At 38.9% G+C, this 16,485-nt stretch overlaps 1 protein-coding gene across 1 annotated transcript in view; it reads right to left on the bottom strand.

The window, feature by feature from the left end:
* cplx2a (complexin 2a) overlaps positions 1-5,374 on the bottom strand; it is a 38,464-nt gene extending 33,090 nt beyond the window's left edge. Inside the window, exons 1-2 of the mRNA XM_030144111.1 lie at positions 5,112-5,374; positions 3,697-3,781 (exon numbers count right to left, since the gene is read on the bottom strand). Coding sequence (XP_029999971.1) covers positions 3,697-3,727 — 31 coding nt within the window. The 5' untranslated portion in view covers positions 3,728-3,781; positions 5,112-5,374. The remainder of the gene's footprint in view (positions 1-3,696; positions 3,782-5,111) is intronic.
* Positions 5,375-16,485: the final 11,111 nt, after the last annotated feature.

Here is a 16,485-nt window from a genome sequence, read left to right as displayed (position 1 = left end):
CTAAGTTGTGACATTTCTTATAGGAATTCAGCTATTACCACACATGGATATCACAACAATATGTGCATATTGTCTTTGCTTATGTGGAACCTAATGAGCCATATTTTTGTGCATATGTGTTTTTTATGCCAAAAAGTCTTACAAATAGGAAATAGAGGGAAAAATGGATTTGTAATTAAAGGTTCAAAACTTGATATTTAGTGATATTTAGCTGTGGCATTGCAGATACACTCCCACATTTGCTGCAGTGGCTATGTTTTTTAAAACAGGCTCATGCTAGAGTCAGTGTGTTTTGTCCATTCTGGTTCAGAGGACTCTGATGCAAACTCAGAAGAAGTAGGCAATAGTAAATCACTGCAAGCAATGCAAAAAGAAATAGAATTCCGTTCTGAACTACTGTATAAACATGGTGGCAGACCATGGCGGATTCACTTTCTCTGTGGATATAACTGTCTCATTCTAAGGTAACAAAAACACACTTTTCACATGATTAAACACAGATGAAAATATATGCCATTTCTACAACTAGGCCTTTGTGAGTCTCCCTAAATCTTACACATCAGACTATTACCTGAAAAGGATTATTACACTTATTGACATAAGTCTGTGCTTTTGTATATTCCAGCATTTCACAATACTTTGAATTAAAACATAACAGCTTTAGACCATTTGCTGTTGTTAAATACTAGTCAACTACTTGAAATATACTTGGTTCAGTTGTCATGACAACACAACAGCACTTGCTCCCATGTGACTTTGCAACAGGACTATGGAGCTCACATGGCTACTGCAGAAAAGTGCATTTAACAGACATCAAAGCTCTGCAGATTCACGGCTCTGGAGTCTGAGTCCTGCTGAATCATCACCGTTAAACATCTTTCTGTTTTCCTCCAAGTATCTGTAACCAAAGAAGCCTTGGAGGATTAGTTAATGCACTGGCAGCATCCTTTCCTTCACAAAAGCTCTTATCCACAGACTCAATTGCCTAACATACTCAGCAAAACATACCGTAACCATACAGCTAAAAACAATCACAGGACGAAAAATAGCAAATTAACAACAGGCTGTGAAATCCCATATCTGGTTACTGTAGAGTCACAGCCAAAAAAAACCCAGCATTAATGTAACAAAACAATCAAAAATCTGACTTGCATTCCACATTTGATAATTGCTCAAAAAGAAAGTTAAAATTACAACACATTTCCTCTGAGTCTACAGGGTGTCCCATAAGTCTCCATACATAGGAAAAATAAACGTTTCTTGACATAAACCATTTTTATTTATAAAATATGCTCTATATGACTGCCATTTTGTCGGGAACACATTTCAATGCGTGTCTTCCACTGCTGAAGAACTATAAAGAAGAAATATAAAGAAATACATGTTAGAACCATATGTATTATGTCTCCTATATATGGAGACTTATGGGACACCCTGTATATAGGTGATAGTGTCTTTTTTATTTAGGTTGTTGGAAAGATCAATTTAAAATATCTTTTAAAGTATTCATTGTGGTAGTTCTGTTCATTAAAAGTAATGTGTGATCAGTAATAAACAGTAAATTCACACAGGGAATGTGGGGAAGGAGAAATACTGACCAGGAGTCATGTTAGACAGATGCCAAATAATGCAGCCTAATCAAAAAAGGTTTATTGATTTAAGCCTATTGGCCATTAGATTGATGGCTTGGCTGATTGATTATCTGGCTGGTTGTTTTTTTTTAATTATCTGTTTTCATTTCCCAACAGGGTCCTTTCATGATATTGTGCACTGTCAGCATTTTCAGGGACATTTCTGTGGAAGGAGGTCACCATGTTCCCGTCAGTGAACATGGACCAGAACCAAAGACAGCCAGGACCACTGCATCATTAAACCAAACCCTCTCTTTCCTACCTCCTGGCTCTTTCTTACCTATCCTTCACAAATGCCAAGTCCTATACCCCAAAGTAGGCCTCTGCACCCTCCATAATTAATCTTGCCTCTAGACGCAGCACACATCTACACTCACACAACTCTTTGTCCTATACAGTATCTATAAAACATCCCTGCAGCTCAGGAACCGCACACAAACATACACACACACACACACACACACACACACACAGGCAAACACCCACACTCTCAAATCTATTCCCAAAGTCCGCAGGCGGAGTGCAGCCCGACTTGTGCAGAGTAAAGCCGGCATCTAATGCAGTGGAGTTGATTTAAGAATTCATAGCGCAGGCACGAGGCACAGCAGCTATGCAGGGCGAGGCAATGCTGGCATCCTCTGCATCCCAATGAGGAACAGGGCCACTACTGCACAACTGTAACGGCCACTCAACACTTCTGTATCCAGGACAACAACAGCTCAGCATCATGCACCACTGACCGGTGCGTGAACATTTGCTGCATGTAACTTAACAAAGCTTGTGGAGATAGTGGTGCCAGTTTCCTGACATTCCCCCTTGAAGCTACAGCTCACAAGGAGGATAAATTACACTGCTATTATAAGGACTAATTAGGGGGCAAATAATAGCTAAGATAATGTTCTAAAGGATAATACCTGAAGGCTTTAAAGGCTAAAAAGTCTCATGGAAAAAAATGTTAGTGATCGTTCTTGGCGAAATAGTCCTTTGCAATCTCTCGTGCCTCAAAAGGAACCAACAGTTGGCTTGAATAGCGCAGTCTGCTTTGTCATTAACCCTGTAAAGCCTGAACCATTAAATCATTGACAGAAAATTCCAGTTCTTTGAAACCGGAGCCTTTATTGATCCTTCTTAACAACCAAAAAACTTTTTTTTTTCAAATATCACTTTCCATGTTCCCCTAACCCATGTATGAGTTTCAATTTTGTATCATATTTGATACATCGGGTCTCAATGCTCAAATATTATTATTTTTTTGAACAAACAAAAACATAATATAAGACAAACATGTTTAACAAATTGGTAATTCCTTTTCCAAATTGGCAAAGTTCTGCCTCCTGACAGTCTTGTAGTGGCACTGGAAAGGCCCCTGGTGAACAAATTCCTCCCGCCTGGTGGATTATCTGTGTATTGCATGTATCTAATTGTATACATCAGGTTTCTCAAGAAAAAAAATATCACACTGATCATGTAGAGGGCTTCAAAACTCATGTATCCAATATGATATGTTTGGCGTTATAGGGTTAATGCCACAGGAAAACCTCAAAAAAACAGTTTTAAGAGCATGTGTGGTTTGCAAAATTATGATGTTTCAACATGGGGGAACAAAATCAACCTTAAAAATCAAGCAGCTAACCTAAAATTATGACATTTTGGAGGTGTTCATATGCCAAGTGTGTTATTAGGACATGACCAGACCTGCTGCTACTTCTGCCACAGTCCTCATTGAGCTGCCGCAGTCCTAACCTGACACTTTTAGAGAATCACTAGACACCTTAGTATGCACCCTGATCCATATGCTCCCATAACACCTATCATATCAGTCTGCAGAAGCGTGATATTGTCAAGGACTCTGCCCTGCCCTTACATGTTCAGAGACAGAAAGACAAACACAATCCATCGCTTATGTTGAAGTCAGCAGTTTGGTGCAGGATGGATTATCTCAGCCAATGTCCCCATAACTACAGGGCCAGTACTAGTACTGTACTACAGCTGCTGCCGAGCATCCTTTTAAATCCTTTACACTGCAGTGCTGTTAAATCAACCTCTAGTCCCGCAGACTACTCACCTCCCAGTGCAGCTTTCATTACAAAATTCATGATGAAGCAGTTCTGTGTTGTCTTCCTTCAGTGGTCACGTTATCAGGGGCAGACCTACAGCCAGGGGACAGAAAACACCAGCTATGACTGCATGATTACCAGTGTTAGCACATACCGTGTCACATCAGTAATTTTCATGTATGGGGGGAGGATGACGGTAATGATGAGGCCCGATGTGGATGAATGACCTCTATCTACAGACCCTCGACCACCTCTACAAAAAAAAACAAAAAAAAACACTCGGTACATTAGATGACTTTAAATTCTACACAGTGTGCCTTTTAAAACAGTCTTCATATGTGATGCTTAAACTGGGTTAAAATGGCTTTAACCCTGCACTAAATACACTGTGTCCTGAGTTGTGGTGAGGCACCTGCGCCCTTGATTTACAACCACACTCCATCTTGCAAGAGTTTCTGCTGACGGTGCCCGGCTGCCACTGATATATCCTCCAGAAAATAACTCCAAGAAAAAAAGAACGGATAAAGACTGGTTAAAGTAGAGCAGGTGAGGCAGCAAAGGGGCTCTCAGAGAAGAAAAAGAAAAACGTGACATGACAAAAAGTGACAAAATGTCTTACAGAACTCTGTTTGGATCTCATTTGTAAACTTGTATTGTGCCTTTTAGCAACAATATATTAATCCTACTGTATTTCATAGGATTTGAAGTGACTCTGAAGTCCTTATTTAACCTTAAATTGAAATTTCAGTGACACTAAAGTAATTGATATATTATTATTATTTATTTATTTATTTTTTAAAACTAAGATTCTTGTGGAATTTGTGGTTGTTTCTAATTCTGATAAATAAAAATAAAGGCTTTTCAAGACAGTCATACTATTTACAGCGGCAGTGTTGCAGCATCCTGTCCTCCACCATTGCAGTAGGAGCTGCATGAAAACTTGCTGCACTCATTTTTATAGCGCTGCGTTCTCGAAGAATTTGCATTCATCCAAAGTTGAATCTACAGCAGTGTCTTTATAACATTTCCAGGTTTCCATTCTTCTTCATCATCATCTTCTGCAGCAGTAGCAGCAGCAGCAGCAGAGGCAGCATCATTTTTCCCTCACATGAACCCTTACACTATTACCTCTCGTTTCCCGTGGTGCGGCGCAGTATTTCATTTACAGTACCCGGTGTACAGTACTCCCTGTGAAATGCATTTCTTCACCCACTCTATGCACAAGGCGCTTTTTAGTTCATCCACTGGGCTATATCACACACACAGAAAGCTGAGAGTGAAATTGTATGGAGATATCTGCAGCTTTGAACACAAGCGCACAGAGCATCTCAGCTTCATCCTGTCCCGTACAGTAAAAAGCCCCGCACCGACACCATCACCACCAGCGACACTTATCTTTGCCTTTGGTTGATCCTGGATTTACCTTGTTTTGGATTATTCTCCAAGTCTCTATTCCTCCAAAAAGCCTCGTCGCAGTGTGATAACCACGCGCCTTCTTCTCGTCATTCACCGCGGAGAGAGAGGGGGGAAACACAAGTTGTGCGTCTGGAAGGATGGATGGATGGTGCCTGTGCGCCTGTGCGTGGTCTATGTGTGTGTGCGTGTATGTGTGTGTGCGTGTGTGTGTGCGTGCGTGTGTGTGTGGCTCTCAGTGCGCACACATACCGGTGTGTTGTGTCAGAGTCAGGCTGCAGCGGCGGAGGGAGAGTCTGTTCCTGCAGGACGAGGCGAGAGTATGCGGAGGGAGGGAGGATGGGAGGGAGGATGGGAGGGAGATGCTCATACTAAAACCACCCAAGAACAGACTGGGCTCATGTCAACAGATCAGCACCTTCACAACTTTTACAGTGAAACTGAAGAAATGACCAGAACCAAACATACTAATCATCACGAAGCCGAGAAAATCATTCAGGCAGCTGTCTCTTTTCTTTTAATGCATTATAATTATAGTATTACATTCTGTTTTTTATAACTGTGGTGTGCAGAACAGGATGAAAACCACAACCAGAATAAAACACAGCCTTAACCTTTAGTCAGGGGGGTCAAACTCATTCCAGTTCAGGGGCCACATTCACACATTCAACTAAATTTGATCTGAAGTGGACCGGACCAGTCAAATAATAGCATGATAGTCAATAAATAATGACAACTCCAAATTGTTTTAGTCAGTGGCGGCACCAGGATTTTAAAAGTCGGGGTGGGGGGGCAACTGGAGGGCAAAGAAAATGTTGGGGGGGCAGACAAAAAAAATTTGCGCATAGTGCGAAATTGACGCTTTGCGCTTTAGCGGCTGCTATCTATCTATCTATCTATCTATCTATCTATCTATCTATCTATCTATCTATCTATCTATCTATCTATCTATCTATCTATAATGTAGAGCCTATCCGTTACACTTTATATAGAGGGCAATTTTAGGTAAAATCAGGTAATACTTAATGTATTCAAAGTATTAGTTAAAAACTACAGCATGAACAACTCAGACTTTCTGTTATGATTATTTAACAGGTACAATCTACTTTCACATATTTCTCTAAACACATCAGAAAAACATGCAGCAAACAAACAGCAATGCCAATGTATGCTAGTTAATAAATGCTGAAAACAAAATAAAACTAATAGCCTAACCAACTAATCAAACAAAACGTGTGTATACAATGGCTTCCGCTACATGCACATGTATATAATCACTGACAACATCTGTAGGCTTAGGTACACTTTCATTCCTACTGGTATAATCATCTAGCAGAAATTTAAACTGAGTGATAAAACAGACCTGCACAGTTAACAAAACTATCAGTAATTAATAGGTGGGTTCAAAACACAAAAAACTAGTCCTTATGCTACTCGTGCTAATTCTTTGCTTTACATTTCTTATGTAGAGGAAAGATGAATGCAATACAAGCGGAGGTATTAATCCATTCCAGAACTGAAGGCACACATATCATTATGAAGCTATAACTATATTATTCATAAGAAACAACCTCTGCATGTCTGCCTGGTTGTATTATAAGTGGATCAAAATGTGTTTATGTGCGCTTTCATTGACGGATTTTTCATATTTCTTCGTTGCCTGAATTTTCCCAAAGATTTGCCCAAATCTGGGTGGGGGGGCAACTGGGGAAGCAAAGGTTGTGACTGGGGGGGCCCCCCCATGACCCCCCTTGGTGCCACCACTGGTTTTAGTGCAAAAAATGACATTCAGTTATGCCAATATTTGCATCTGCAAACTATCCAAACAAAAAGGATGTGAATAACCTGAAAAAAAAGAAATTTGTTAAGAAATATAAGTATAATTTTATCAATATTGTGTTTCAACTTATCATTTATACATATGCATTACAGATCAGATCTACAAAGGCACAAAAAATTAGTAACAGGCAGAATATTGTTAAAATTGCACTTAAGTTTCTTTAGACATTTCAATTTGTTCATATTTGTTCAGGTTATTCACATTTTATTGTTAAAGGATAGTTTGTTAATGTAAACATTTTCATAATTTAATGTTTTTTACACTAAAGAGAAAGAAGAAAAATTGTTGTTGTCATTATGTATAGGTTTTTATGATATTATTTTTGAGTTTGATGCTCTAACTTGCACTTTACAAATTCATCCCGTGGGCTGGATTGGAACAATTTGGCGGCCGGTTTTGGCCCCTGGGCCGCATGTTTGACACCTGTGCCTTAAGTGCTTTATGCTAAGTGTTGTGATTCCATTAAGGCAGTGAGCTTCAATGCAATCCCAAATACTGTTTCCTGTTGTCAAAATGCCAAATGGTTGTGTTGAGCTCAACTGAAACTGCAGAGTATATAGCCACGATTTTCTGCAGGTTCATCAAATATCATTTTACCTGGCACATAATAATCTAATCCATTAATGATAACACTGACAGTTAGTTAAAATAATGGAATGATTTGATGTATTGGTGACAAATGTATTTTAGTTTAGGGGTCCATATACATCCCACTTTGATTTCCAGTGGGTATGGCTGGTAAAGTAATAGCATAATAACCTATAAATAATGACAACTCCAAAATTGTCTCTTTAGGCCCTTTTCCGCCAAAATACCAGGAACTTTTATTACCAGTCAACTTCTTTACCTGGGTAAAATAATTTGTGGTAAATTGTGTCCTTTGCATTCCCACCGCACCCCAAAGTTCCGGGTAATCTATTCAAATCAGGCTGATGATGTATGTGGGAGTGGTAAAAGAAACTGCCCTACACCTCCAGTCCAGTAGGTGGCAGTAAGAAGAAGAAGCTAGAGGCCCAAAAAGCACCATGACGCTAGAAACAGTGACCGACAAGCACGCGTCATTGTTTGTGCGACACAATATGCCCAGGATGGAGGATACCCAAGCTGTTCCTTGTGTTTTACTACATCACAAATAAAACTACACAATCTGAATGGAAAAGATGACAGATGTTATTTGCAAAGACATTTGCGAATGCCCAAGGAGACAATCTTAAAAAAAGAAAATGGATTTTACAATCTGTTGAGGAGATTGACCATAAGCAGTGTAATTTCTTGAGTACTTTGGATTATGATTTTTGTAAATTTACTGTAAATACTTGTTTGCATGATTGTAACCATGACCCTTTTTTGAAAATAAAATTGAAATCTTTAAAGTTCTAGTTCAGTTAACAATATATATTCTACACACATATCTATCTATCTATCTATCTATCTATCTATCTATCTATCTATCTATCTATCTATCTATCTATCTATCTATCTATCTATCTATCTATCTATCTATCTATCTATCTATCTATCTATCTATCTATCTATCTATCTATCTATATGCATTTTATACATGTTATGTCAATGGCAAATTTCTGTGTCACCCCCTCTGGCCTTACGCAGTAAGGTATGTTGCTGTACTTACTATGTCCCCCTGCCATCGCTAACTTTTTCGGAGTGGGGTGGGGGGGTGTCAGAAGGCTCATGATAGCGTGTGGGGGCATTTGTTCAAAAGAGGTTGAGAAACAATGATGTACAGTTTAGAAGCTAAGCTTTAGCACCATAAAATGACACAGTAATTTAAGTGGGCGGTTTTGGTTTAATGTTTTGCTAGTTGTTGAATCACTTAATCCATCTGGAATACATTTTAGGTGAAGTTATAAAGTCATACATTTACAGATTTCACTCTACTTGCATTTTACTAAAAGTACTTATACTCTACTTTTATTTTGATGCCTTGTAAATGAATAGACATTATTAGGTTAGAATTTTTTTCCTTTATTAAAAATTGAAACACAAAACAAAAGGTGCAAAAAACAAGGCTTCTGGCCAAGTGTTTGGACAAGCTTGTCCAGGACAGCCAGAAAGCCAGTCAAGAACTCCCTCTCTTGCTGTCTTGTGTTGTGTGCATCCTCTTGGAGACTGTTGTGGTCCTTTAGTTTCTGATAATCCTGCTTTTAAGTTTCTTCAGCTTTTCTCATATTTGTTTAGGCATGTGTCTTGCATTTAACTCCACCAGTTTGTTGGCTAATGTTGTATAAACTCAATCGTTTCATGTCGTCGATTTAAAGTCCCTCTGAATTGCCTCCTCCACAAATACTCTCTAAAGAGCCTGGACCTCATCGTCCATCCACTTGTCATAGCTTCTCTTTTGGTCCATTTTCCAAATTATCACAAGACAAAGCTTGTGGAAATGAAATAAACAAAATAAAGTTTGCTGCCACACAGTGGCTTAATGGAGGGTGAATGGAATGCAGAACACTACGAGTGTAGTCCACCAATCAGCATTCTCTAGCACACAGCCCCGCCCCTCAAGAATTCAGGGTTATCTGATAAGTACTACCTCCCTACCAGGAACTTCTTCAGTGAAACTTTGGGGGTGAGGGACAGATTTTTACCCGGGTAATTTAGATGGAAACTCACTAGAGTTTTTCAAAGTTCCAGGTAATGCTAAAAGTTCCTGCAGTAGAAAAGGGCCTTTTGTGTAGTGCAAGAAAATGTACCTGAACTTATCATGTACATGTGTACATCACAACTTACAGCTCACAGTTGACACTGACACAAATGAAAAACATAGCATTTAACTTTGTAATCAAAGCAGCTTGTCATAACTCAGTGACAGCCCTAGACTGTTAATGTCTTCTGAGTAATTTTTGCACTTCACAAATTCATCCTGTGGCCCGGATTGGAATCCTGATTTAATGTGTCAAATATCTACTGGGTAAAACCCTAAATATGTTACATCTCAGCTTCCAAAAACAAAGTTGGGAAGAGGTATAAAATGTAAAGGAAATCACAAACCAAAGATTGTAAATGTCTCTATGGTAGAACGTAGAGAACATATCCATTGTTTGAAATCAGATCAGATGCTCTTTTTATGCACAGATATGTAAGTGACCTGTTGTCAGTTCATCGAATCGGTTGTAAGATGTTTGTGTAGTCTTTTGTTGCCAACTTTTTGGAGACATATCTGCTGTCAAATTGTGCTATAAGTGAATGCATCATCCTTTCTAGTTGGATTTTTTAATGTTTGTATCATTTTACAAGTTGATGTTTTGTCTTACGGGTCATTACTAATGAGTAACCAATTTTGATATAAATATAACAAAATAATAACAAGCATGGAATATGGTTCCTAAAACCTCATATTAAAATTATTTTTGAATCAGCATATAGAGGTGTTATCATAATATCATTACTACAATATTCGACTTTAAGATTAGAACAATTCTTCTAAATCCTCTAAAACAGAGTACAGAGTGACCAGTGGGAGAGGAAATATAAAGGACAAATTCTGATGTTCACTATTTTAACCTGACTTTCCAAGGCCAAAGTCGAAACCTCTTGCTCTAAAATAAGCTGTTTTTAGTCTCTGCCAAGCAGTTAAATGTCCTTGTTTTTTTGTTGTAACATTGCCACACTTTACTCAAACACAGAGGCTGACGGTTAAAGAGCACACAGAGGACCAAGGGAAGCTTAAACTGCTGCATCTCCCATCAATTAATCAAGACATAGGAGGCTGTGTCCAGTCAACACATCCAGGCACCATCATCCATCACCTTGTTTATAGCCTAGAAACAAGAGCAGCACATACAAATGTAGAAACACATGCACATATGCTTCTGATAAATATCACTGACATAATGCATTCCCTCACCCATTACTTTAACCTTAACTAACCTTAAACCTAAAAATATTTAATCTGATACAGCTCTTTGAAGATCCATCCAGAGGCGAGGACCGGTCAAAATTTCCTGACTTTCTGGGTCAGGTCCTTAAAAAATTGCTTATCTCGAAGATTGCATGTGTATGTGTAAAATGGGTGATTGACAGCTGTAATGACTGATAACTGTCAAGAATCCCTGATATTGATGGCTTTACTTTTCCATCTTGGCACAAGGCAGCACAATGTCCATCTTTATTTACAGTATAGGACGAAAAGAGGAGAACTGCACAAGGAGGATTTTCAATGATCAAGTTTTTTTGTAAATTTCTGATAACTGAAGCTTTAGCACCACCTCTGCCATGAACCATCACATCCTTAAATGTGCTAAACTCAAGGGGTCCTCTCTCCTCTCATTCCAAACCATGAGTCCTTAAGGTAAATGACCAGACGCCACTTGATGCTGCTACTTAACCTGCCATTATGGGATAGATTTGCTACAGCCTTAAAGGGTACCTGTAGTTATTTTTCATTACTAGCTATAAGATCACATACAAAACTAGCGGTTCCGTCCGGTAACTTTTGTCGTAGCCTGTTGTCAAGTATGGTCAAGTACTAAGTCACTGCTCCATCATTCAGGCATGGTCAGTGACATATTGCCTCCCTCATGGGCTGTTCCAGCACTGGTAGCGGCAAAACCTCGTGGTATTGTCTGGTTACCTGGGCTGCGATGGACTGGTCCCTGACTCTGTGCAGTAGACACCAGTCTAAGATGAAAAATTATCAGCCACTGCTGGGTTGCATCTGTAGGACAATGGTGGAGTGTAAAGCTTACGGCTCCACAAATAGCAAGTGTGATTGCGTGGTTTCCACTAAATTGTCTTTGGAGCATAAGAGAAACGACTGCAGGTCACCAAACAGCTTCAGTCTATAGACCTAAAAACCACCAACCACACCAGAAATCTGGGTGTAGTGATGGATTCAGACCTAAATTTTGAAAAACATTTCAAGGCAGTCACAAAATCAGCCTACTATCACCTTAAGAACATCTCAAGGATAAAAGATCTGATGTCTCAGCAGGACCTGGAAAAACTAGTCCATACATTCATCTTCAGTCGGCTTGATTATTGTAACAGTGTCTTCACAGGTCGACCTAAAAAATCCATTAGACAACTGCAGCTCTTTCAGAACTCTGCTGCTAGAGTCCTGCCTAAGACCAGAAAAGTGGACCACATTAGTCCAACTCTGAGGTCCTTACACTGGCTGCCTGTCCGTCAGAGGATAGACTTTAAAGTTCTGTTGCTGGTCTATAAAGCTCTGGTTTAGGACCAAAATACATCAGTGACCTTCTGACCCAGTATGAACCCACCAGACCCCTCAGGTCATCTGGATCCGGTCTGTTGTCAGTTCCCAGAGTCAGAACCAGACACGGAGAAGCTGGGCTCAGCTTCTATGCTCCACATTTCTGGAACAAACTTCCAGAAAAGCTCAGATCAGCGGAAAGACTTAGTTTATTTAAATCCAGGGTTAAAGACCCACCTGTTCTCAGCTGCATTTGAATAGAGTTTTTATTCCATCAGTTCAGATTTGCACTGTTCTTTTTAAGCTAAAAGTTTTTATCTGTTTTATCTGCTTGCCTGTTTTATCTGTTTTATCTATTTATCTGATTTTTTTTTGTTTTTTTTGTTTTTGTTTGTTTTTCTCATGCCTATACTTTTTATTGCTTCTGCTGTAATGCTTTTAATGTTTTATGTAAAGCACTTTAAATTGGCTTGTACATGAAATGTGATATATAAATAAACCTGCCTTGCCTTGCCTTGCCTAAATCTGCTCACTGACTGCTGCTTGTTTACTCATACTCATCAACCAAAACCAGCGACGGGTAAATCACTTACAGCTGGCAATGGCTGCTCCCAATAGGTTCTGCCCATGCACGTAATTCACATAATAAAAAGGTCCAGTGTGGTGCATTTATGCTGATTTTTAACTGAGTTTGCACCTCTCTTGGTTTTAAGTAATACAGACAGCACAATTAATGTCGTAAGCATGACCATTACAGGTACACTTTAAAATACAGTCCAGACAAAGGGCTAAAGGTCTTGTTTCCTCTCAGGCCACTTAAATTAAAAAAAAAAATGTTGAAAGATAACAGTGTAAACTATTGCAGCCTAAATGTGATCTCAGATTGTGGCAAATTGTGGCAACTGAATGAGAATGAATGAGGTACAAAACATTTCACTTGAAATATGTACTTTCATCCAGGCACGCCTGCAGACGTACGAGGTACGCACAAGCCGTACAGACGTATGACTGCAGGCGCTAAGGCTCCCATCCATGAAGTTTCATGAAAGCAATATGTTGCTGTTTTACATAACCTCTGATGAGGGGTATGCATTATCTTACCACTATCTTACTTTCCCTATTTTTCTTTTACTCTTCACATAATTCCAAGGGTACCATAAGGGGGAGAAAAGTGATGGTGATTCTAAGGGCCCATGACTGACAGGGGCCCTAGAAAATATTGCAACATTAGTCAATTCTGTTTTAAAATTTAACTATTAACCTATCGTCATAAAAGAATATTTTCTTCCCAAGTACTAGAAAACATATTTATTTCTTTGCATTAGTTTTGTTTTTAGCAACAACAAAAAAAGAATAATATCTAGTCAGCATCTGCCATATTGTTATGCCATGAATAACAAAACAGATGATGAAGATGAAGAAGAAGCACATGACAGAAGAGAAAAAAGCAAAAAGAATTACATTTTTTTTTCACCCAAAAAATAAAACTTTATTTTATTTGTATTTGTACATCAATGTAAAAATATAATACTGTCATAATTTAGAAAATATTATTAAAATGTCAAATGTGCCTCGCACCTTTTTCATCAATCTTGCATGAAATCTTTAAATCTATCATAAGCAGAATATGAATCCACGCCTGCACAGTCTTACATTTTTTGGGTTTGCATGGTATGCGGCATTGAAGGGGTGGGGCCCGAGGTGATATCCCTGGCTGCACCCCTGCATAGATCACAATGAAACAGTAGCATTAGTATTTCCACCTCACAGCTAGAAGATTCTGAGCTCTGGATTCTCAGTCTTTCTATGCTGAGTTTGTAAACCTTTACATTAACTGTCTCTAATTCAAAACCTTAGTCCTCAGGTTTGACTATTTATTTTATGGGATCTGCACTGTGTCTCCATCAGGAAATAGAGTTCCCTCAAGTGTAACCCTATATACTTACTGTCCTCTAATTATCCATCATTTCCATCGCAAATGTGAGTGTCCTTCTGTGCCCTTAGCCTATATCCACAGTATAGTAACAGTGGGGTAAGGCTTGGCATGAGGTATATTTTGCAGATCACAGTGACTGTTGCAGTACAGTAAACCCTTAAACCATTCGGTTTCACAACACTCATTTTCTCTTACATTCAACATCTCACGCAAATGACTTAGCAGCAAATTAAAAATACCAAGAATGCAAGTGACATATTAAGCTGAAGTGAGTAAACATGTGAAAAAAGCTTCCATTTGAAAACTGCATTAGCATTTTAAATCAAATTATGTACGGCAGTACTGCATAGGGACTGCATGCCATTCAAAAAAGGGCAAATTAACATAGCTCTGTGGCATGAAAACACAGCTGTAGTACTGTTTTCCTTCCTTTCTCCAAGTTATTTTGGTATTAGTTAAGTGCATATTCTGTGACATCAAAAATGCATGGCTTCTATTAAAAAATAGTTCAAAGAAGGGCTAAAAGCATCAAATATGAGAGCAGCAACAGCATTAAAAAACAGTATGACTGACAGAAGACTACCTCTTAACCTCATGAGCTGAAAATACTTTTACTCAAGTTAAGAACTTTAGTTACAAAGTTTAGGTATTTGTAATTTTACTGTTTCCATTTTATTCAGTGTTATATTTGTATCTATATCACAGCAAAAAATATTGTACTTTCTTGCTCAACTACATTTATCAGACAGATTTATTAGCTTTTTCCATGTACAGTTTTTTTTATCCCCTTCCTGCCAAGTGAAAACTACAAAAAACTTAAGATTGTATTATTTGTATCTCTAGGACTTTTTTTTTTTTTTTTTTAATTTCACCATATTTTACTAATAATTGTTCTTAGTTACTAGTATATGAAGTCAGAAAGAGGCTGAGGACATGTGAAGACACCTACAGGAGGAAGCTGCAGGCCAAACTCCAGCAGAACAGTGTGAGGGACATGTGGACGAGGATGAAGAAGATCATAAAGGATGGGGGAGGTGGGGGGGGGGGTAGTAGATAGACATCAGGGAGCCTGGACAGAGCAGACCAGTTAAACAGGTGTCCTGTCGAGCCACCCTTCCTGTCGAGTTGAGCTCCCTAGTGCTACTGAGCATGTGTGGTTTAGCTCACCTACTGTCACCTCCCCCAACCCCCCCTGACTCGTACACACCCACACTGTCCTACACACTTCAACCCCTCCCCCCTCACTCTCACATGCAGCACCGCCCCTCCCCCTCCTCCTCCACTGAAGACAACAGCACCCTCCTCCTCACAACGGCACAGGCCAGGTTAGGAGACAGGAGAGACTACACTAATGGAAGGCTGCAGGTCTTAACGGCATCTCCACGAGGATAATGAGGACCTGTGCTGCCCAGCTGTCTTCTCTACTGCAACATCTGCGGAACCTGAGTCTGGAGAGAGGGAATCCCATTGGTTTATAATGGGACAAATTTCAAAGTTCTATAACTTGAAAACAGTTGAGGATATTGATATAACTACAGTATAGGCAATACATAAGAAGTCACATATGGGTTTTCATTTGGTGCCATGACCTTTGACCTTGAGTGATCTTGAAAGGTCAAACCCAAGATCATCTACGTCCAGATTTCTCAAAACTTCTTCTCCAAAACCGTCTGCCAGAATCAATTGAAATTCATAGCAGAGGTTCCTTGGGGCAAGGTGTTGTTTGTTCAGAGAATTGAGAAATATTGATTTTTGAAATTTTGTATGAATTTGTGAAAAACAAAACAAAACAAAAAAACCCCAGCAATGATGCATTTACTAACTTCAGTCCCTAGATATCTGCATTAATATATTAACTGTCCTTTAAATTTTAAAGAATGATTTACTAAGCAATTTTTATGTCAGTACTTATAAAATGTAGACTAACATCTTTTCCCAAAAGTCAGCTCTCCCCTGGATAAAAACTACCACATCTAGAACCTGTGGGAAACCACGGGTCAATGCACTGGTCATATATAACTGTAAAACCCTGACAGGGATAATTTTATTACAAAATGACCAGTTAGATTTTTTTATATATACAATATTTTGCTAATAACACATGCGTACCTTTACTAAGGTAGTAGATTGAAAGGATCTAAATACTTATTCCACCACTGCAAGGAGATACAAGAAAATATCTGAGCAAAAATGTGGATGAACTGGATATTTTATAATTGCAACTCATAATACCCCAAAATATATTAAAATGGTGAATGAACCACAACCAAGTTTGGGTCTGTATCACTCCCATCCTTGCTATAGTCATGACAATAAAACCCGAGACAAGTGTTTGGATCTGCAGGAAATTAAATGCAAATGGCTTCTGAATGGACATGCGATATTCTAAAGCTTTGTCGCTGGAGTGTGAAAAAACTTCAACATTTGTGACTCAA

This window comes from Sphaeramia orbicularis, chromosome 1, assembly GCF_902148855.1.
Source record: "Sphaeramia orbicularis chromosome 1, fSphaOr1.1, whole genome shotgun sequence".
Classification (NCBI taxonomy): domain Eukaryota; kingdom Metazoa; phylum Chordata; class Actinopteri; order Kurtiformes; family Apogonidae; genus Sphaeramia; species Sphaeramia orbicularis.
Note: the sequence above shows the minus strand (reverse complement) of the source record. Positions and strands in the feature narration are given on the sequence as shown.